The 23533-nt window shown below is 44.7% G+C and overlaps 2 protein-coding genes across 2 annotated transcripts; both read left to right on the forward strand.

Moving 5' to 3' along the window:
- The first annotated feature begins 430 nt into the window (after positions 1 to 430).
- armc10 (armadillo repeat containing 10) lies at positions 431 to 3918 on the forward strand. Its single transcript, XM_062389604.1, has 6 exons — positions 431 to 970; positions 1105 to 1250; positions 1397 to 1531; positions 1669 to 1845; positions 1950 to 2021; positions 2209 to 3918. The coding sequence occupies exons 1-6, from the start codon at positions 712 to 714 to the stop codon at positions 2458 to 2460; spliced, it is 1041 nt and encodes a 346-aa protein (XP_062245588.1). The 5' UTR covers positions 431 to 711; the 3' UTR covers positions 2461 to 3918.
- Positions 3919 to 4533: 615 nt separating this feature from the next.
- On the forward strand, positions 4534 to 22010 carry LOC133954956 (DENN domain-containing protein 5B-like). Its single transcript, XM_062389562.1, has 21 exons — positions 4534 to 4773; positions 9011 to 9120; positions 9419 to 10133; positions 10528 to 10715; positions 12332 to 12853; positions 12967 to 13195; positions 14242 to 14392; positions 14987 to 15077; positions 15162 to 15281; positions 15386 to 15538; positions 15711 to 15789; positions 15885 to 15960; positions 16334 to 16462; positions 16548 to 16669; positions 16855 to 17000; positions 17125 to 17243; positions 18115 to 18299; positions 18478 to 18560; positions 19028 to 19154; positions 19402 to 19576; positions 20632 to 22010. The coding sequence occupies exons 1-21, from the start codon at positions 4665 to 4667 to the stop codon at positions 20813 to 20815; spliced, it is 3813 nt and encodes a 1270-aa protein (XP_062245546.1). The 5' UTR covers positions 4534 to 4664; the 3' UTR covers positions 20816 to 22010.
- Positions 22011 to 23533: the final 1523 nt, after the last annotated feature.

Below are 23533 nucleotides of genomic sequence, written 5' to 3' on the forward strand. Positions count from 1 at the left end.
TGACGTGTGGCCCAGGCACAGCTCATAAATGATCAGTAGACAAAAAAAAAAGAACAAACGTGGCATGGTCCCATCCAATCTTAATAAAGTTGAACCTAAAACTTTTTTTTTCAGATGAAAACCAATATATCTGGATATTAATATAGAATATATATATATAGGCCGCATTAAAAACACAGTCCACACGAGCACAGAGGAGAAGAGCATGAAACAGACGTTGCCAGGTAACAACAAAAGTTACGTTAAATGTTGGACAACAAATGACTTCGAACGTACAAAGTTAACACGGTTAAAGTTTGATTTTGATTTTAAAAAGTACTGACATGAATTTAAAAGATATTTCTACCTTATAAATTTATATCATAAACCTATAATAGATCTATCTGTTTTGTTCATACCCCTCATAACCAATAACTCCGCAAAAGTTTTGGTCGGCCAGCCTGAGCCGCCCGGAAAGAGACCCAAACATTGTTGACAACTGTAGCTGGTCAGCAAACTTCTCCAGCTCGCACCACGATGGAGCCGTGTACGTCACTTCACCTGGGTTAATAGCATTGTCCATTGGCAGTCACCAGTGTAAGCTAACTAATGACCCGGGTTAGTTAGCAAGCAAGGTCACAGACTCGACTCCTGACGCTTCTGAGCCTCTGTAGCTTGACGTCGGTTAGCTAGCAGGGCTCGGCTACAGTTAGCAGCCGCAGCAGCAGCAGCATGGGCGATGGCAGCATCACTCCCCGGTTCGGGAACATGAAGGCGCTGCTCGGGATCGTTGCAGGAGCCGGAGCTTCCTACGGGATTTACAAGCTCATCAGCGGAGGCAACATCAAGAGGAACAAGAAGAGCAGCACCAGTGACACCCCTGCTGTCAGGAGCGGTCAGCCCGGGGATGGTGCCCACCAGCCGGGCAGCTTGTTGGCTAAAGTGTCCGGACTGGATGTGGTCTGTCCCCGACCTGCGCATCCTGCATCAGGTACCTAATAATAATAATAGTAATATAATAAATGATAAAGTAACTTATGCTCACACCAACCAGCTTATATCTGAGCGTATTTTTGCTCCAAGTTCCCTGTGTCATGAGGTTAAATGGCTTCTTTTGCTCCCAAGGTGTTATCATCCATCAGTCCCCTGGAAACCTGGAGCCCCAGCACCTGCACATGCTGCTGTCATGTCTGCAGAGCACCAACAGTCCCTCTGACAGATGTCGGATTCTGCTCACGTTAGGAAATGCTGCTGCTTTCACTTTGAATCAGGTACAGTGTCAGAAGGCTTTCTGTAAAACCTTCTGCACGTCAACTTATGACTGATTTCTTTATTGTCAATAAAAGAGAATTGAGTTGTCTTAAAATTCATGTATCTTCATTCATTTTCTTCACTCTCTTTATCCCTGATCCTCCAGAACCAAATACGGGAATTTGAAGGGATTCCTATCATCGCCAGCTTCCTCTCAGATCCGGCTCCAGAGGTTCGAGTGCAGAGTCTGACTGCTTTAAATAATCTCTGTATGAACATCCAGAACCAGGAGCAAATCAAGGTTTGTTTCCATCCTGTACAGCAGATATCAAGCAGTCTAACTCTGAGTAGGGTGGCCTTGAGTTCATGTTCAATCTTGTACATTCATTACCATTTTCTGCGGGACAGACCTGTTTCACTCAAGATCTTTTCTCGTAGGTTTATGTGCCACAAGTGCTGGAGCTGATTGAGATGTCCCCGGTGAACTCTGACCTTCAGCTTGGCGCTCTCAGGCTGCTGACAAACCTGTCAGTCACAGACAAACACCAACACTTGCTAAAAGACTCGATTACACTGTTACTTTCTCTTCTTGTTGTGAGCAATGAAGCATTACAGGTAGGGAGATCATGATGTCCCATTCGTACGTCTCTGAGATATTAATAATATGGTAGTATATCGTTGTTGGTACATCCCCATAAGTGAAGTATTTTTTGTTTCAGGTTCAGGCTTCTAAAGTCCTTGTGAATGTGTCCTCTAATCCAGATATGATGGATGACATTGTTCAAGCTCAGGTAAAGACAAAGGAATGAAAATTAAGTCTTAATCCTTTCCACTGTTGTTTGCATGTCTGTGCTTAAAGTTCATCAAAACAAACAAATATTGCATAATTCAACATCATATTTGTTGTCAAACTGTTGTGGAACGGCTCCATATTTCATTATCCTAATGTGAATCTTGTTCTTGTTGTTTTGCCCCAAGGCTCCAGCGTCTGTTATGCTCCTGTTTGACGCACGAACCGCCCCTGCAGTGCTCCTGCGCCTGCTGACATTTGCGGGGAACTTAAAGTCCTGGAGGCCCTCGGCCCAGGTAGCAGATGAGCTGAGGCGGAAGCAGGACTGCCTGTTCCGAGTCATGTTGGATGAATCCTCCCAGCTCCACAGCAGGCTGGTCCAGCTGCTCTCACACCCCGATGGGGAGATCCAGGCCCACGTGGCTCGTATCCTGACGTAGACTTCTCTGTCTGCGCTCCTCATCCGTGCACTGCTTTTGCTTCCAAACACTTTGCCAAAGCCATCAACCTATCACCCTTAAAGTTGAATTATAAATTGGTTGACTTTAAGGGCCGGCTGTGTAGCTTCCTGCCGATACTCAGCTTCCACTCCCACACACATTACCTACAATCCCCAGATCAATATTATTACCACACAAAACTAAATTATCTGTTCAACATCACATGCCCCCTGTTTTCCTTCAGAGCTACAGAGTGCCCTTCCTTCTTAACACCACTGAGGGTAAATTTCTGAACCCAAAACTACTGCCAAAAGTTTTCTAGAGAATGTGTCTGTATGACCTGTGCAGCATGACCCAATACACCACCCCCTGTGGTTGAGAGAGACACTCGTTTCTTGTTGCACTCCTCAGCATGCCTTGGAAACACCAATGAATGGGTGTATTACAGCTCCAGTCCTTGTTAATCTATCGACTTGTTGGATTTCAATGCTATGCTCTTATTTCAAACGAAAGTAAGATCATTTGTCTGTTGATATCATTTGAAAAGCCAAAAGGAGCTTAGATCCCGAAAGTGGAGGTGGTCTCACATTCTCTGAGTCTATGACCAGAAGAAGGGTTCAGTGTATGAGGAAGGTTTGGAAGGTGAATCACTGCCTTCCCTGCGTTAGGAAAAGCTACCTGACGTGTTTATGGAGCTTGGTTAGAAGACCACCTGGGTAAACCTTGTACACCAACCACATCTGCCTGTTCTGGGTCACGACCGGTGTTATTGAATGTCTCAACTGGCCGACAACCACCTGCGAATCCTCCAGGGAGGAGCTGGAGGAAGTTCCCAGGGAAAAAGGATGTCTGGGCCGCGACCATTGTTTTACAGTTACCGCGAATACAAATGGAGGAGAGGTCCTCCTTGGATAAAAAGCAATAGTGGTAATAGCTGTGATTTCTGTTTGTGAAAAACGTTATGCATAAAATAACTAGCTCGTTGGATGACAGCAATGATTGAATTATAAATAAAAGCTATGTTGTGCTCTTGCTGCAATAAGACAGGTTTCAAGTGATAGATCCACATTTCTGGCTGCAGGACTGAAGCTGTGGACACATCTGCTCACTTGTATGTACACAAAGGAGGAAGGGTAATGGTTTATACCTCTGACTTGCATGAAAAGTGATGATTATCTCGGAATATGATTTTTTTTCAATGCAAGGATTTTATGGCATGAATCGATCCAGGTGTATAGAAATGCTGCACATTATTGATGTTTGGACACTGACTTTAATTTAACACAAATCTGAAATATCTCTCAGGCATATACTTCTACTAGAAAAGATATAGCAGGAAGAGGGTGGTTTCCTTTTGACCTAGATTATCATATTTATTTAATGAAGTTAAGACTGAATTTTACAGATGAAATGAGACGTGAATGTGTTTGAATGGTTGAATAAAAACCTTATGACCTACGATTGTGAATATCCATCTCCCTTATTTCTCATCAAATATATGAAACATTCATTAAATGCGTGGGAAACGGGGCTGAGCAGAGTTTTGGCTCGAGTTTGTCTTACATCTGAGAAACTGCAAGAATCAGAAGATTGAAGGTGCTAATGGTGGCCCAAATTAATTCAGTGGTATATGGGCCATATTTACCATTTACCACCTGGGTTACTTTAGGCTCAGATCCATTATGTTAGGGCCCAAAATGGCCAGAAGTGCTGCATCACTGCCTGAAGTGGACCAACATCTGGATGCTAAGAGAAGTACAACGCTGTGTGTGTTATTTCTACCTGCTTGTGTTTACATTTTTATATTTTAACGTTTTATTTAATCTATGATCTTCAATTAGCAAATTTGATATGTTAAAAAAATCACAGCCTGATGATGATGATGTGTTTAGGTCTTTGTCTCCCTCTCTCCACCCCTCTCTCTCTCTGTCTCTCTCTCTCTCACACACACACACTCACTCTGCCTCCTCCCCCTCTGAACAGACGAGGTGACCATCTCTGGATCATCCCGACCGGAGTCACACGGCGGATCAGTGCGCGCAGCCCGGCGGCCTCACCGCGCGCGGATCTGGACCAGAAGGACGAGGTGCCGGCGGAGCATCAGGGACCGCGCAGCATTTCGGATTAGCCGCATCAGCTATGAACATCATCCGCGGGCTTTGGCAGAAGTGAACCGGAGCTCTCACACCACCACACCGTCGAGGATGAGCGGGACTGCGGCGGCCACAGCGGCGGCTTCCTGCCGCTTCGCCCACTACTTTGTTGTGTGTGGAGTGGACGCGGACACGGGCCTGGAGCCGGACGATGGAGCAGGTAGAGGGTCCACACAAACACGAGAGAAACACATCCACAATGCAGAAAGCCACTATGTGTGTCATGTTTAACATTGGACTCATTGAAGGCCTATTTGTTCCATTTAAATGTGTTTTGATTGGACGCCACATCTTTTTTTCTTCCTTTCACAGGGTTGTTGACAACACAATATCTGCAAGTGGCCTGTGTAGAATTGACCAATAGCAATTTATTTTCTATTTTGCCATATTATATTTTGTTATATATTCCCATCAGAATTTGCTGGTATGATTTTTGCCAGGGTTTGTCTTTTGAAATAACATTTGGCTACAGTCTATAATTTTAGTTATGAAAATGACAAACCGTAAAATCAAACCACATCCAATAGAATAAATATTTTCTTGTGAATTTAAATGGAATTTAAAATGACTATTGCGCTGGGTTATCCAACAGTCTTGTTCCTTTGTGTCTCTGCTTGTGGGTGAAAAAAAAAACCCACATTGCACGTCTGTCCCCTGTGTTTTCATCATGTAAATCAAATCATTTCAGAATATAAACGGTATATAGCTTCGCTGCTTTTCTGCAAGTCATCCACTGCTACAGCTGCATGAGGAGGATATGGCAGAGAAAGGGATTGAGCAGAGAGCGGACAACAACATCGTCCTGTCTGCCTGATAAAGCCGGAGTGGACGGGTTCATGCGGTTCTTCATGGATGACACGGGGTTGTGTGTGCATGCATACTGATTACACGCTGCCCTGTGTGTATGTGAATAAGCGCTGATTGTCCCGGCCCCTCATCATCCTCCTGGTCAAGATGTTTGAAGGAAACAGGACTGCTGATGAATTAGGGGGTTGCTATGGCGATGGCAGCTGCAGTGATGCTGCCTCTTGATGGTTAATCTGTGGTGGAGAGGACGGCGGCGTTAGAAACAGAGACATCAGGTGTTGCTTGTGTCTTCTGGGCTGCTGACATTCAGCTCCTTGGTGTGTGGGGACGGTCACAGAGGAGACATGTCCCTACGTGTCCAGCTCTCTCTGTGTGTGTGTGTGTGCAAGTGTGTGTGTGAGGAGAGTGAGACAGAAGCGTGCAGGTGTGATGCCCTGGACGTCACCTCCAGGTTTGAGTTCTGAGGCTTAAAACAATAGTCACACCCTGATTTCCCCTTGTCTCCTTTGTGGCAGCAGTAGAGCATCTCCCTGGGGGGGGAAAGATGGAAACCAGACGTGCTCTGCCCCCCCCCCCCCCCTTTTCATTCAAATGGATGTTAGTCAGAGCAAGAAAAATGTCCAATGTAGGGTGAGCTCTGATGAGAGGCTCTGCTGCAGATTAGTTAGTGCTCTAACTAACCAGCGAGGACTTTGATAGCCGGCCCCCTGCGGTGAGTGACAGCACTGCTGGCCATTGTATATCTGAGCTCTGCCAATCTGCTTATGTAACAGCAGGTCATCTAAGACCCGCTGCAGCAGGGGGCTGTGCTGCTGTCCAGTGACCACCGTCCGTCTGTGAACGTGTGTCGGCCTTTGCATGAGCATAAGGTGGTCGAATAAGCTGCCAGCAAGAGAAGTTCGAGCCTGAGAGCAACATACAAATGTTTCTGTGAGGTCGTATCTTGTGTGTGTTTGTGTGTGTGTAGTGTAATTGGTGCACGCCTACATGGACACAATCTGCTCTTGTTGGCTTCTCAATAGATGCCACTGTGTTATTCTGCAGCCAAATCAAATTTCACATGACGTGGCCCGTTTGAGTGCTGAATGGCCGAGGCTTCAGCTTCCGTTCAGGCCACATGACTGTCACAGGGGGATGACATCAGCGGAGGGAGTAGAGAGAGAGTAGAGATTTTACATCATAACACACTCAGTAATACTCGTGCGGACGTATTTTAGTTTTAAGCCCTCAGCACATTATTTTATCCTTTATTTTAAGCAAACGAGCCCACTACCACCTCTGTGTCTCTGGCTAAGATTAGAATCCAAATTTGCTTATTGCCTGATTCACTTGAGACGGACACATCTGTAATGTAGAGACAGTAGATTTAAGCAGTTTGAGTTTAAAAGGAAGAACTTGCCGTCATTGTGATCTCTTTTCACATCTGTCCTCATCCACTCACGTAATGATGTGATGAATGGGACCGAGAGAGTAATTCTGATGGTGAGTGTGACAGATGCTCAATCCTCCCTGATGACGTGCCTCTGTTTTAGCAATGATGACCATTTGGGGCCATAAATCTTTGTGATGAACGTCTAAACCGTGGGATGAATATAAAACACGCTGTCGTGCTCCAAAAACATTGACAATATTTACGTTCTAGTAATAATAGGACGATGGTATTAGAGTGAGAGGGAAGAGTCGGTGGGAATTTAAGTACTGAAGATTAGAGCAGCAACAATCAGTTGAATTGAGTCAAAAAAAGAATAGGCAACAATTTGATCAATCATGCAATTGTTTTATCCACTTCATAAAAACAGATTTGGATTTTGGGGCTGATGCCTATTACGATAGTAGAGAGTAAACCGTTTCAGATACCGATATCTGTATTTTTTAAAACCCTCTTTACAAAGAAATGTTATTGAGGTCTGATATTTTACAGTTTAACCCTAAATGTCATAAATAACTATAAATGGAAAGAAAACATAAAAACATCCAAATATGTGGATAAAATATAGGTACAAATATCTTTTCTACAATGTCTATTGTGTCTAATAAAAGTTTTCATATCAGGGCTTATCGACAAACATCAACAGTAATACCAATATGTCTGTGAAAGGATCATTGCAGTTATGCCTGATAGACAAATCAAATCAGTCTATTATTATTTGAAATATTACTTTATGTTACAGTTTTCTCACAGTTCATATAAGAGATGATTAATATGATTTATATGAAAATAATAATTATAATACACGATGATGTAATGCGCTTTGAAACACTCCGTCTGATGTATCTTTTCTTGTGTGTGTGTGTTTGTGTGTTTGTGAGTGTGTGTAAACAGAGGGAGGAAGCCTGCTCATTACAGTATAAAAGAAACAGCCATTTAAGGCGTCATCCAAACACAAACAAACCTCCCTCCACCTCCTTCTCTTTCACAGATAAAATGAGAGAGGCTAGTTTCTCTGGGCTCTGAACGTACTATGGTGGGAGCTCGTGTCAGGAGGGGTGTGGGTTTTAACTGGATCAGCTGATGGAACCCGGGCTGACGTAAACCAGCTGACGTGCGGAATCTTCCAGGCTGCAGCGGATGTGGCTGCCATGGCAACTAGGTGTCCCTGTGCAAAGCTCCATTCTGTTCCAGTTTGTCTCCTCAGCAGAGAACATGGACTCCCCCCTTTCTCCACCGTGATCCATTCGGTCCAGTCCCCCACCTGCCAGGCTGAAATGCTTTAACTCAAAGTGGTGCTCCCTCCTCACTCCGCCTCCAGCGCGGCGTCCCGCTCGCCGGCTCCTCCGTGTCATCTCCTCTGTCAGTCGGCCTTTTCTTTGGGTTGTTTTTGTTCTCGGGGATGATGTCAGTCAAAGCTGAACAAACACTGCTGCTGAGCAAAGTCACGGAGGACACTTGAAACGTGGGGAACACAGCGAAGAGTGGCGTTCAAGGGCATCCCCACAGAAAGTGGATGAATAATGAAAGCCCCCCCCTTCACTTCTGTCAGTCCATTACACACACATTAGTTTATTTCCACGGCCTGCTCTCTCTTCAGCGGCTCCTCTCCGTCCACCCGGGCTCATGCAGACAGTCCTCTGAGTGTAAAGAGGAGACACTGGAGCCAGGCAGAGCAATGCATCAGCTGTGTGCAGTTCGAATGCAGGAATAGAGATTTCCTTACATGCTCTGCAAACCCGGTCCTTTTGTATAAATGTGGCTGTTGCATAGAAACCTCTCATCCTTTATCCTCAACCTGATAAAACTCCCCTTGTGTGAGAAAGCAGTGTATATACGTCATCGTGGTGTGAAGGATTCTCTTACTGCAGGCGGGCTTCTGCACCACTGTTCCCGTACTGTCTCTATGGAAATGAGCTGCGTTACATAATCACGCCCCCCCCCCCCTCACTGTAGAATGGCCTTTCCTGTTGACAGCGGATTATTTATTTTTTTCAGTGTCTTCCTGTCCGAGCTTTTGTCATGACTAAAAGCTGCTTTCAATTTTAGACGTCCTCTGTTCCGTCCTTCCCCCCCCCCTGTTGTTATGAACTGTGACTCAGCAGTGATGAAGGTCAAAGATCGCTGTGCACTGACGTGATGTGAAATGTCTGTGTTTCAGGTGAAAGCTTCGAGCAGAGTCCCATTAGACGATCCTTCAAGTCAAAGCTCCTGGTGCACTACCCTGAAAACACAGACAGGAACCCCTTCAGTAAAGAGGCCGTCAACATGGTGAGATTTAGTTTTGTGCATTAGTTACAGGAATCAGATACATCTTTAGATTTAGTCTTTGTTGTAACCTGGTCTCCAGAGACATTATAGTATTTCATATTTATTTATTAATAGCATCAGTCAAACCTTTGGTCCCAATAAACTGTTTTAATTTTAATTTTGTTGTTAACCTTGGATTAGATTCTAAATTGTCCTCGAGGATTTCAGAAACACCTGAAGTTTTAAGTCGTATAGATCATTGTCAACATTGAAGTGCCTCTTAATTCTATCCCTCTTTCCCCTCTTTCTCTTTCTTCAGCTGTGTATGCCGAGGGGCCTGTCCTTCCGCACTCAGACCGACAGACTCGATCCTCAGTTCCACTCATTTACGCTCTCCTCTGATGATGGCACACGTTCCTACGGCTTTGTCCACACGTTCTACGAGGAGGTGACCAGTCCTCAGATCATCACTGCCATGCACACCCTCAGTCAGATGCACCACGTGGAGCACCAGTCCACTTCATCGTCCTCCTCTCCCTCCTCCTCGGCTTCATCCGCCTCCTCGCCCTCCACCTCCAGCATGGACTCTCTTGTGAGCAGCCTGGACGAGTCAGACGCCGAGTCCCTGGCTGCGGTGTCTGGCTGCCTCGGCTGCGCAGGCTCCTTCGATCCAGCACGCGACACCCTGTACGTGTCCAAGGCCCTCTGCCTGCTGACGCCGCTCCCTTTCCTTCAAGCCTCACGACAGTTCCTGTCTCAGCTTCACCTGGCTGCGACGTCGCAAACAGCTCCACCTCTTCCTCTGGAGAGCTACATCCACAACATCCTGTACGAGGTGCCCCTGCCTCCACCTGGCAGGTCGCTGAGGTTCCATGGCGTGCATCGCCCCATCGTGTGCCAGCGGCCTGGGCCGGGGGAGCTGCCACTGGGGGAGTATCCTCTGGGAGAGGCCTTCTCCCTGCTGGGTGTTGACAATATGGTGCAACTGCTTACCTGTGCATTTCTGGAGACTCAAGTTCTGCTATGCTCTCAAGGTAAGAAACCAATGAATCGATTAGCTTTTTTAATTAGTTTAAAATAGATATTTGTATTATAAAGAATCAATTTAAGATGATGTGTGAGTATAATGAAGAGCATTCATAGGATATATCAATAGTAACATGTTCAACATAACATTTTAGTTAATAATTAATAGAAATGGTCCAGACAAGTTCAAAACATGGTACAAAACTGCAATCTAGATTGTCCACTGATTCATTCACACCAATTCGATGTGTTCCTCCCTGACTCGTGCCACATCCTGCCACCAAGTTTCGTGGAAAATCCGTTCAGGTGTTTTTGTTTAATGTTGCTTACAGATGTTACCTTGAGTGTGAATATCTGAGTCACTCTCCCTAATGCTTCATATTTCACTTTCTCTCTCCTTAGACTACCAGCGTTTGATGACGGTGGCAGAGGGCATCACCACTTTGCTTTTCCCGTTCCAGTGGCAGCACATCTACCTGCCCATCGTCTCTCCACCATTGCATCACCTCCTGGACGCCCCCATGCCGTTCCTGATCGGCATCCAGCGCAGAGATGGAGCTCAGCGCTCCTCCCTCCACCTCCCACACGAGGTACAGCTTCGGATGAGCAGCTCATTTTTATTTATTTATTTTACATCCGGAATCAGACATTTTAGTAAACATTCACATAAAAAAAAAAAATCTAGCAATGTTTTGTCAAACTGAAACTATCTTACACACATTTGCTGATCGCCTCTGTTCCGCTTGCTTGACAATTTGCCTTCGGCCTCGGTCTTGTGGAACAGAGACGCAACGTTTCCACAGAGCAGCCCCCCCCCCCCCTCCCCCCAACTTCAAACCCAATCCTACAACTGAGATCACTTTATGCTGCATGAATCTCTCACTGACGCCTCTTTGAAGTCGCTCTGCCCCAGAAAAGGAGGCAATAGGAAAGACAGCTCGCGGGGGGATGAAAGCAAAAAAAAGCAGGGCAGGAAATATCCAGAATAATGGGACTCGCTTCATAATTAATGAGAATTAGGGATCACCGCTTATTTCTTGAGTCGTGCAATTTGAAGGAAATGGGAAATGTTTTAATCATGCATGTGTGATCGGTTGGAATAAAATCAGAGCCGCAAGAAAAGCCCAGTTTCCCTGAGGTGATCTGAATACTTCAGTGGTTGATATGCTCACAAATTGATCTAATGCACAAAACAACTGGAAAAATGGATTGTATTTGTGTGAGTTCTGATCCCCGTGTTCTCCTTTGGCTCAAAGAGAGGATGAAAAGACGTTGAGGAGTGAAGACATTAACTGTCAGGCCGGAGGATGTCTGCCTCTGTCCACTCCTCCTGAGGCCGTAAACTGTCGACCTGAGGTCATTGCTGGAGGTCGAGTGGCTGCTGACTGCGCTGCTTACAGTAGCAGTTTTTAAAATGAGTTCCTATCCTTCACTTAAAGTTCTATCAGTCATTGCTCGGCAGCTACGCAGGCTGAGTTTTCACACAGGTCATTTTCTGGTGTAAAAGCCTGATGATAGCAGCGGTGATAGCGGTAATCTTTACCTAAGCCTTCACATGCTAATGTCCTGTGAGGGTTTATCACAGTGAATTGCTAAGAATCTAATAATGAAATATAAATCTTCATATCTCCTAATTGGATATCACAGCTCAGCCTTTCTATGTCTACAAGAGATGAATAAGAGTCTGTGCATCGTGAAAGTAGACTGTGTATAAAGATGGCGACTCAACTCCACTTGTTCCCATCATCCAGAAATTAAGCCAAAATATCCTGAATACAAATGCTGCCCTCTTGGGCATTTGGAGCCGGACTCTGCACAGTAGTGATTGTGGGATGGAGCTGCAGTATCGAGGTCCAGCCGATGAAACGCACTCTACAAATTGGGCGTCAGTCTCATGAGGTTTCAAATAACTCATTAAAACAAAACTTACTGGAAAGTAAGCATTTGAACAAACCTCTGTGTGATGAAAACAACCTAAAAGGACAGAAAGCATCTGTTCAAACAATATTTGAAGTGTATGTTGACAACGGCAATGTCCCATCATTAACATGGAGTTGGGGTTTATGACCTACACTGCAGCCAAGCACCAGGGGGCGATCAAGACACTTTGGCCTCACTTTTGAGGAGCTGCCATGTCATGTTAAACCTTTATTCTCTGATGGCTGAGCCTGTTGATTATAATTGTTTGTCTCCCGCTTCCTCACAGGCAAACCTGTGCATCGTCGACATAGACAACCACTGTGTCGAGGCCCCCGAGGACCTGCCCATGTTTCCAAACCAGGCCGAGCTCATCCAGGAGCTGAGCGAGGTCTTGCTGCGTTTTGGGCTCTCTCCCCAGGGAGGTGTGATCACAAACCCCCCCACCACCGCCGCCACCACCACCACCCCCGCCTCGCCACGTGTCAGCAGCCTGGTCCTGGAGGATCTGATGGAGGACAGAAGGAACGGGAACCTCGGCGGCGAGGAGCTGGCAGTGCTGGAGAGGCTGCAGGCTCTGGCAAGGAGGTGCGGAGGAGGGAAAATGTCCGACGGCGAGCAGACGCTGGGACACGTGTTCGAAGAGGAGGAGGAAGAGTTAAAGGCTGCGAAGCTGAACATTCAGCTGAGGGAGGTGTTTGCTGGACGGTTCTCTGCCATGTTCGGCAGGTACGACGAGTTCGTCATCCACAGCGCTCTGGATCTGGACTCGTGGCTGAGCAACCGAGAGGGCACGTTCAGCTTCGACAAGGTAAACTATTCTCCAATGATTTAAACGTATATCAAAATTGTTTTCTGTAAACTTTAGATTGTGATAAATAGATAATCAATGCTTTTCTTCACTCCTGGTTCATCATGTTTCAGGGCTCCTTCCTCTCGGTCCAGCCCACGACTCACCTGCGTTTCATGTCTCGGTTCCTGGAGACGTCCATGTTTTCTTCTTTCATCGATGGGAAAGTGATTTCTCGCTGGGCAGAAAGAGATCCACTGCAGCAGCTGTTTGACAACCGGCTGGAGAAAGAAGGACTGTACGACACAGACAAGGACTCGCACAACTGTCACTACAGGAAGTGCACCACGCTCATTGAGTCAGGTACAGTGAAGAATTACATGCATTGGGGCCAAAAAATGACATATTATGGAAATCCCCATAGCATATACCTTTTTATTATTGTCATTACAAATCAAATTAGACTTAGGGGAACATACTGGTTTGGCACCGACCACAGAATGAAATCACATCATCGTAATTTTCAAATTTCTTTCCACTGAAGTTAAAAGGAAAAGTGTTATCGCAATTGCAATATTTGTGTAATGTTATCTATCCAGTTGGCATATACAATATGAACACTGTATTCCTATACGCTTCAGCACAAGGACAAAATGCATAAAAACACGTCAAAGCTTTTTCAGGTCCAGTGTCACAGCTGATATTGTTGCTCTCTCACCAGGAAAGACTTAATCTGACTTGACACCCTCTCCACAGAGTCTCATGTGAATCTCAGTAATTACATGCAGTCGTTTTAAGAAGCCGTACGGTTTGACAACCTGCGACAGACCGAGAGAAACACTGGCTTGTTTCAGCAGTGTCTTTTCAGGCTTTAGCCGTGGATTTAAATCCCAACTGCTCATGTGAACTGTGATTGAAGTGGGTGCCAGATTTTTGCCGAGGGGAATCTGTAAATCTGTTACCATCTGTCCCTCTGTCCCTCTGTCTGGGGTTAAATGTCCACTATGCTGCTCAGCCTTTCTGCAACCACAGTTTCCACCACAGAGGTTTTCGCTTTAACTCTCCACAATGGGGAATCCTCCACCAGAACGTTTGCATTTGGAGATTATAATTGGTGGATAGAGCTCTCGAATGAAAAGGGAAATTAAACAATCTGATAAATAATTGAGACACAATAGGAGCAGGACAGAGTTTGACTTGAGGGGGTGGAATGTGGGGAGAATTAGAGAGGGGGTGAACTGAATAAAATGGCGGAGAGAACATTATATAAGAAAGGCAAAATGCTTTGTGTCCTCTTACCGATTTGTCTCTTATTCATCTCATTCTGTATCTTCCTGTGTTTTCTTCTAACAAAACAAGCTGAGTAGCAATTAACCAGCTTGAATACGTGTCTGTGTGTGTCTCTGCAGCTCAGGCCACTGAACGCAGACTGCTGAAGGCCGACCACACAGCCATCCATCCCCATCTGCTCGACATGAGGATCGGACAAGGTCGTCACCAGCCGGGCTATTTCCCCAAGCTGCAGGCCGATGTGCTCGTCCAGGGACAGAACACCAACAAGTGAGGTTTCCTGCCGTTAGTCAGTGAGAAACCATTTCAACCAGGGCTCATTCTACCTAAGACAGAGGGGTAGTTCTTGATCTTCAAACTCATTTGAAAATGTATATATATATTTACGCTTAAACCCATATATCTACACATTTTAGTTGAGGAGGAAAGTCACTGATTGTCATTCTGGATAAATGTGTGATGTTGTACGTTTTTCAATTTATAATCGCTATAAAAGTAATGTACAAACAGCTAAAATAATTAGCTAAATGTGATGGATGAATGGTTGAATGTTAAATGAAGATTCGGAAAAGTGATATATTTAGACAACACTAACGTACCAATATAGCAAATAGTTTTATACCCCAAGTAAATGTATAAATATGTGAGAGGTCCTGCACCTCAATTTCAACGAGGATTCATAAATGTGCAACGAGAGACCTGCAACTTTTTCTGTCTGTAATAGTCTAATGTAACATTCAGTTTAAAAAGATTTAAAAAGTCCACCAGAACCGCTGCATGTGACCAAACATGTGATACGAACACAGAACCTAATTTGCGAACACTTTTGTGAATTTAATTTTGTCGTGTTCGCTGGGTGCACAGGTGGTCCAGTCGCGTGACAGCATCCCGCAGGTCTGAACCCAAGAGATCGACGACAGCTGATCACACGGGAGTGGATAATGAACAGAGACAGGTGCTTCTCATCTTTCAACATTCAGACTCTTAAAGGCTTCAGGAAGGTCACCTCTGCTTCATGACCTTTTGGTTTGCTCAACAGAAGCACACGTTCATGAGGAAGAACCTCCGTCAGGCCAAGCTGCTCGACCCGTCGCCTCAAGCCGTCACTCAGACCCACCGAGAGTTTGTGGACGGGCTGCTGAGCGAGTGTCGTCTGAAGGTGAGCGCGCTCGTTCTGCTTGGAGAGGGAGAGGTGCTGCTGTCATCAATTTCTCAATTCAGTGCTCGTGGTTTGTGGCCATAAATCATTCTCTGGCTCTTTAGACCAAGCGGATGCTGATGGAGAGGATGGGGAAGGAGAGTGTGGATCTCGGTCAGGGAGAAGCCAACATCACGGGCCTGCAGGAGAACACACTCATCCACGGCCTGTGTGACCTGCTGGAGAGAACCTGGGGCCACGGCCTGCAGCTGAAACAGGTCAGACACTCACAGACGTGTGATTAAAGATGCCCTCAAAACACAGGCGCCCTACAGAAGCATCTGGAGCTGTGCGTCATCGTGCAAACACATCGACATCGAGCACATGTCAACACAAAGAGGTGACTGCATGAAGCGGTGGGATGTTGACAAGTGTGTTTCTCCTAAACAGGGGAAGTCTGCTCTCTGGTCCCATCTGCTGCACTACCAGGCCGCCCAGGGGAAGACAGAGACACCGGCTGAGTCTCCAGGTCAGACACTCACCCCGCTGTTATGGTTTTTCTCTTTTTAAATCACTGAGCTCAAACTTCACTGATCATCGGTGTTGTCCTCGCTGCCTGTTTAGGGTCCAACGGTTCGGAGCAGAGGACGTTTGATGAGGGCGCTCTGCTCCTGAGAGGATCCTTAACACAGGACATGAGGTAATGACAGCAAATGTACTGGGATGTTGGAACGAGCCTTGTATCTGTGTGGTGGAGGCTGGTAACGGCGTGATTCTGATCTCTGTTTGATGACATATGCAGATGGGAAAAAAGGCCTCAGGCTACAAATTATTTTCCACTTTCAAAGAACAAATATTAGATAGTCTTGCTGAGATCTAGATGAAAACAATGTATCCAATATCTTAGAATTCCAGAAATCTCTGCAACCATCGTTAGCAGAGGCAGCCCATTACAAACAGGCAGTTCTGTTCTGTTGGGGTCAGAGAGGTTATATGTGTCCAGATGAGGCTGTAACTTACCTTGATGATGATGAAACATTGAGGGGTCATTGTGACATCTGTTCCTCCTCCAGGTTTATCCAAACCATGAGTGAGGGGCTGTCCGAGGTGGGTCAGGCCCGGTCCTGGATCCATCTGGCTCTGGAGAAGAAAATGCTTTGCCAGCACCTTAAAGAGCTGCTCACGAACCAGAAGCTGCTCAGGTCAGAATTCATCCACCATTGACTCATTGGATTTTTTTTATTAAAGGCTGTGACTTTGACAGGGTTTCCTTTTCTTCCCTGACAGGCAGCTGTACAAACCTCATGCATTCCTGCTGTGCGAGGAGGAGAGGGAGCAGTTTCTGTTCCACCTGCTGTCTCTGAACACCGTGGACTACCTCTGTTTTACACGGGTCTTCACCTCCATCAGTGAGTCCTGTGAACTTTAGAGAGAATTTACTGGCTGGTTTATAGCTTTTAAAAAAACAATGAAAATTTGCCTTTGATTTTTACAACTTTCAAATAAAACCAGTATCGTACGAAGGGCTGGGTCATTTTAGTTGCGAAAGAACCGGCTGAATGATTTGGTTAACCTTTTCTCTCGGTGTCTCCAGGTATTCCATACCGCGTCGTTATTATACCCATGAAGAAGCTGAGCATCGCCATGGCAACAGTTAACCCCTGGGTGTGTGTGTCAGGAGAACTCGGTGATTCAGGAGTGAGACAGATCACGAAGAACACACAAGAGATTTATTTCCAGGTTTGTATTCACCCCTATATGTTAATATCTGCATGCACATGTAAAGCAACCCACACACACACACACACACACACATATACACCCATAGAGCTGATGTCCCTGTGGTCTGTGCTTTTCCTTGCAGTGTAAGAACCTGGGCAGGCTGAGCACGCTGGAGCTGGGACAGGAGAACTCGGGTTTGCTGGCCAAGTGTCTGATCGACTGTGTGATGGTGTACAATGAGATCACCGGACACACATACAAGTAAGACCTGATTCTAAATGAACCTTTGTGTCACATGCTGGATGTCCAGTGTCCAATAACATAATTACAGGAACCAAACTCCATTATGAGTTGACTATTGTTATTTTCAATTTTCACATTTAGTTCTATTTCCCTGATATGTATTAAGGTCTGTGGGCTGTAACTATGTTTTCTCTGTTCTTTGTGATACATATAGATCTACATCAGTAGACATTTTTTCCGACTTGTGTCTTTTGAGCCTTGTTGTGGATTATACAGTTTTAGGATTAGTGGATACTTCATTGTTGACTTTCAGACTTCCCAGAGATGAACAGGCAGCATATTATGTTGATCATTTTTGTGTACCATGTATTTTGTTCAGTATATGTGGATTGTCACTTTTTTTTTTACTGTCAAAGGGTTTAAAACACACATGTCACCTTAAAGCTTGTACAAGTTTCACATAGTCTAGGATTCTAAAATAACAATTACGTAGACATAAAAAAGGAATGCCACTCAGTAGAGCATTACCGCTGCCATGGGTCCTGTCTCATAACGTTAGAGCAAGTGATTAAAACATTCCTGAGTCCGCCCCTCCTGACCCGTGCCAGAATTGTACTCGGCTCAATCCATTTAGTAGTTCATGTGTAGCCTACTCTACCTAATGACGAGGAGGAAATAAATCTAATGATATAATTCACGTCTTGGAAAACGTTTTTCATAAATCTTAATTATATTTGATATTAAATAATTTATCAGCGATGTTCACTCAGGACACTCCACCAGCTGATGGGAACAGATGTCCCTCTCCTTCGCCGTGTACTTGCATAATAAATGGCTTTTAAAAAATGCTTTTGAATATAATGAAGCTCTGTGTCCTCTTTCCTTTCAGGTTCCCATGTGGCCGCTGGCTGGGGAAGGGCGTGGGTGACGGCAGCCTGGAGAGAGTCCTCATTGGTCAGCTGGTGTCACCTGGTGGGGAGGAGGACTCTGGAAGGTGGACAGGGACGCCTCCGGAGCTGGCCTCTCCTTCTCAGAGCGTACGGGCAGTGCTGGAATCGCTTGGCAGCCGAAGCAGTACGTGATGACAAAGAACACATTCTTTAGTACAATGGCTGACCTACTTGTTGGTTTATGCCCACCACAATAACACATTCTGCTGCTGTATCACCTTTCTATTGAGTCCCTGTTCCCTTCCGCTCGTGTTTGTCATCGCCCGTCCTCACGTTTCTGTTTGTGACATTTATCTTGTCAGGGATGCAGTCTGTTGAAGTGCAGGAGAACATGAGGGAGACTGCAAATAACCTCGTGAAGCACTTCCACAAACCTGAACAAGAGGTAAGTGACTGTGAAAGTGAGATCCCGCATTCGTGCAGCCTGTTGGTTCACTAATATACAACGAGGAGAGATGGTTAATGCAGAGAGGAGCATCTCTGCAGCGGCGTTCTGCCTCCTGTGTGTTATTTTGATCTCCACCACGGCTCATTATCCCAGCTCCTCCAGCCCGGGCCTCCTTTGTGCATCTGACTCTCTCTATGTCAGCAGCAAGTTGAAAGAGCCGAAGAGATTTGATGGATCGGTTCAGTAACAAGCCTCCAACTCAGTGCTCCAACATATTCAGTGTACAGGATATAATGCACAGGCTCTGTTCTGTTGACATGCCTGTGTAAATTAACGGGGGAGCTTTCTTATATATTAGACATTTTCTCTGCTCTGCTTCCCATCACTTGTATGAGATTTGCTGAAGTTGTAAGATGAGCCTCATCCTCACAGTTCCTCTGTTCTTGTGTCTTCTTTCCTCCCAGAGGGGAAACGTGACGGTCTTGTTATGTGGTGAGGGGGGGCTGGTGCTGTCCCTGGAGAATTTCCTCCTCCACGGACTCAAGTCCAACCGTCTCTTCCAGCGGAACGTGTTCGTGTGGGACTTTGTCGGTAGGTACAGTGAGTGCAAGTTCATCACGATCTTCCATAAATGTGATGTTTACGTCTCACAGATGTCAGACTCCTGTCTCCATCTAGTGGCAGTGAACACGAGCTTCACATATTCAATTACATGCAACAAAACATGATTGATGTTTTATTAACATCGGTGTTACAGCATCCATCTCCAGTGTTTTGTCTTAATTATCAGTATATTAATAAGTCATGCACTGATGTTCTGGTAAACTCTTCCCCACAGAGAAGGCCGTGGTTTCCTTGGAGAGCACTGATCAGATGGGTGATCTGCAGGGATCCACCTTCACGAGGGGTCCGCCGTGCGACTCACTGTGCCACTACGTCAATGCCATCAACGCTTCGCCCCGCAACATCGGAAAAGAGGGAAAGTTCCAGCTGTTCGTCTGCCTAGGAATCAGGTGAGTGTTTACCATATTACGAATGACAGTTTTAAAACTCAAGTGAGAGACTTGAAACACTAAACCTGCTTTCAGAAAAGCACCGGACTCTAAATATTCTCCTGAATTTTTCCGGAGCGCCTGTATCTGAGTGGGTTGCTCTGGAAATTCTCCTTTTTGCTGCCAGAGAATGTCCAACTGAGCCCATGTGAGAATACAGCAGGATTATTGCCACAGAATTTACTGGTGACGTTTCTAACACATGAGGGATGCAAACAAACAACAACATTAATACAAATATATCAGGATGAATAACGTAGAAGGAAGTGAAGAAGATGTCAACTTGGAAAGACAACGAGGTTTACGAACTATTGACGATAAGGACAGCCGGCCTTGTCAATGTGCTGTAAACAATAACACGTGATTCATGCTCTGGAATTTAGACATCATGTCTTGCTTCCTGTTTTCTTCACCAGTTCAAACCTGACTGCTGCAGGGATTGTCCTGTTATTGTGAGTGCGTCTGCGCCAGACAATCTCCTGAAAGTCAAATAAAATAAGCATATAGATTTATTTCTTAAAAAGGCATCCTGGTCTTTGACTTGCTAAGCTTTTCCTCCTGAGGCGATGAGGAAGTGGCCTGCAGCATAACTGCTTCACTGTCTTCTCTCCCTGACCTATTTACATGACAGAGTTCAGGGAGGGACAGTGTCCGCCTTCGTTCTCTAATGTTTGGAGAGAGGCAGAGGCACAAGTGAAAACCGGGGGATATGTTTTAAATGCAGGGAGCTTGTTAGTTCATAGTAATCCTGTTATCAAATCACATCAATTGCACATGTCAAAAAGTGTCTTAAAAAAATAAGACTTACTTTTAAAAACTATTCTTCTGAAGTGTCTTTCAGTTGGATGTTTTGTTTATTTTTTCCTGCATTAACTTGTTTAAATCTGTAATTGCACAATGTCTTTTCTTTTTTAATGTCTGTGAAGCAATTCTATATAGATAAATGTATCATGATGATGGTTATTATTTGTATCATTATTATTATTGGACCATGACCGGCCGTCTCCTCTCGACAGGGACCGGCTTCTCTCTCAGTGGCTCCCCCTGTTGGCAGAGTGTCCCCTGACAGCGCGGACGTACGAGGACAGTGCTCTGCTGAGGGACCGTGCAGCCGTACACTCCCTGTCTCGCATCCTACACACGCTCAATGACTTCGCCATCACCCTGGAGACGGCACTGGTCAAAGGAGTTGACCTCTGACCTTCAACGAAACGCATGGAGACTAACAGCCCCCCCCCCCCCCCCCCCCCCCACACTTCTGTGCAACGTACTGCAGGAATGCTGATGGGTTGAAACGTTCATCTTTCCATGGCTTTACGAGACTTTATCATGATTAAAAAGAAGGACCCTGGACCAGAGGAAGCTTCAGACGTATTGCCTTGTTCACTGTATTCGCTTCAGGAAACGTTCTGGTTTTTTCGCGCTGCGCTTTACACTGTGAAATTCCTGGAGGAGAAAATCCGAGTCATTAATCATCTCACATTTACAGTAGATATTCTCACAGCTCGCTCCGTTTACTGCACCTGACCCTTAGGACAACTATAACTCTCCTTCTACCGCCGTATTGCTTGCACTTGGAATTTAAACTTAACACATGCATGGCCAAATTCTGTTTCCTTGTTTGTTTTATGTCTTTAGTGTGTTGTGACCTGAAATATCAGGACTCAGGCCTTATTATAGAAAAACTATTTCTTGACGTGATTCATTGAATATCTTAGTAAATATAATAAAGAAAGCTAAAGCTCCTACAGTATAATATGTTATAATAGGTTGTATTATTATGCTCTTGTTATACTGTGAAAGGTCTGGCCTGATTCTCTTTGCTTACTTCTTTGGGGTCACAAACTGCAGAGTCGTGCTCATGAGATCCTCCCTTGCTGAAACACTGAAACCAAACTGGTGTCCCAGTTGTGTCCGTTCAAATAGTCTTTACCACTTTGTCCGATTTTTTTTCTCCTCTCTCATTGTAAATATTTTGCTTCATTAGACTTTTAATGGAACTGTGGCCATTTGTTCTCATGCTAAAACGAATCTGTGGCATCTTTCCTGTATAGAGGCATCTTGTTTGTGTCTGTGTAAAACAATAGATTCCTTTACTGATTATATGGATTAATAGTCGCGTTGTTTATTTCTGAACTGTTCGATTGTCTTTGCAAAAAAAAACAACCACTGACAATAAATAGAGCACAGGTTCTTAAAAAACAGCTAGGTATTATTTTGATGTTGCATTTAACAGTTTGAGAATTGTGAAAATGCTGTCTCCTGCACTCTCCTGCAAGCACTCTGTAACCCACAATGACCACGCCTTTATTATCATTGAAGTACAGATTAGAGAAAGCAATAATGAACTGTTATTTATGAAATGTGTTGTAAAAGATTAAAGTAAATATTGACATACCTGATATGTCTTGGTCCTGTTTTTTGTGCTATTTATCTCGAATCTGTGATGTGTGAACGGATATAGTAAAAAACGCTAATGTAGTAAAAGACTAAACAAAATAGACTTTATAGGCCACTCACTTCCTAGTTGTTTTTTTAACAGTTGATGTTAACAACAAATTACCAAATGTTGATCAAGTACTTAATACATATACACACAGGCAAACTGTGATCCGTGGACACAAAAAGGGAGACATAAATCCACCACACAGTATAATGCAATCCCATTCCATAACCAACTTTAGTGATGATTGGGACACTGAATTTTCATCGAGCATTTTTTGAAGACATGTAATTATGTAACTGAACGACATTTTGGTGTTTGTTTTTCACTTCCAAAGACTAAGAGGGTTTATTGCAGAGCCACAGAGATGATCGCATTAGAGTATGACTTCTCCCCATCTGCAATTAAAGGCTCAACAACAGTCATGTAGGAACTCAATAACAGCAGCAGGAGCAGAGAGGGAGAGACAATATTTAGATACTAAAGTTAAAGTACAACTACACCACAGGGAAAATACTACAGATAAAATAAAGGTCTGGCATTGAACCGTCAGTATAGATTAATGAGCGGATTCCTTATTTGACTAATGGATTGATTGTAAACTGATGAAAAACTCGCCCTGAACAACCAACAAACCAAAAAAATATATATAGTTGACATTTTTAAATGAAAATTTACATCAGCCAAATATTTGTCAATTCTGTACTTTTCAAATTGTAATAGCTGAAATAAAAGGAAGAGGGAAGTAGAAATAGCAAAGTAGAATTTAATATAATATGATATAATGCAAGAATAGAATAATATAGAATAAGTTACGTTATAATATAATGCTATGTGACATAATTTAATGTAAGGTAATGTTATAGAAGAGAATATATTATGTGATATTATATTATAATATATAAGATAGATAGATAGATATATAGATGGATACTTTATTAATCCCGTGGGAATTTCAGATCATCAAGTAGCTTGTACACTTAAATAATGTTATGTTAAGTGTTGTGATAATATAAAATAAATATAGTACACTATAAATATATATATATATTCGTTTTCGGGCACAGTAGTAAATGTACTTGGCTAAATCCCACCAATGGACGGACTCGTTCCAGCGGTGTCATCACACACTGTTATTTACGTGCAGCTACAGACAGTGTGGTTATGGAAGGGGGGGGGGGGCTCGCTGGTGGCCTGCGGGTCCTCCGCCGACCACTGGACGGAGACCCCATGTTCCAGCCTCACTGTATTCTCCACTAATCGGCTCCGCTGTCACGCAATAGAAAGCAACAAAGCGCATCTTCGTGCGAGGCGCCTCCTAAAGCCCTCTCCTCGTCCAGACGGGCCATCTGGCGCGGTGTAGTAAAACCACAGGCCCCGCCCCTCCGCCGACATTCTCCAATGCGCCATAGCAACCGGGGCCGAGCCCCCTGTTCCCGCGCAATGTTCCCATCCTTATAAGGGCAGCAGAATGC

The sequence above is a fragment of the Platichthys flesus genome, chromosome 6 (assembly GCF_949316205.1).
Source record: "Platichthys flesus chromosome 6, fPlaFle2.1, whole genome shotgun sequence".
Taxonomy (NCBI): Eukaryota; Metazoa; Chordata; class Actinopteri; order Pleuronectiformes; family Pleuronectidae; genus Platichthys; species Platichthys flesus.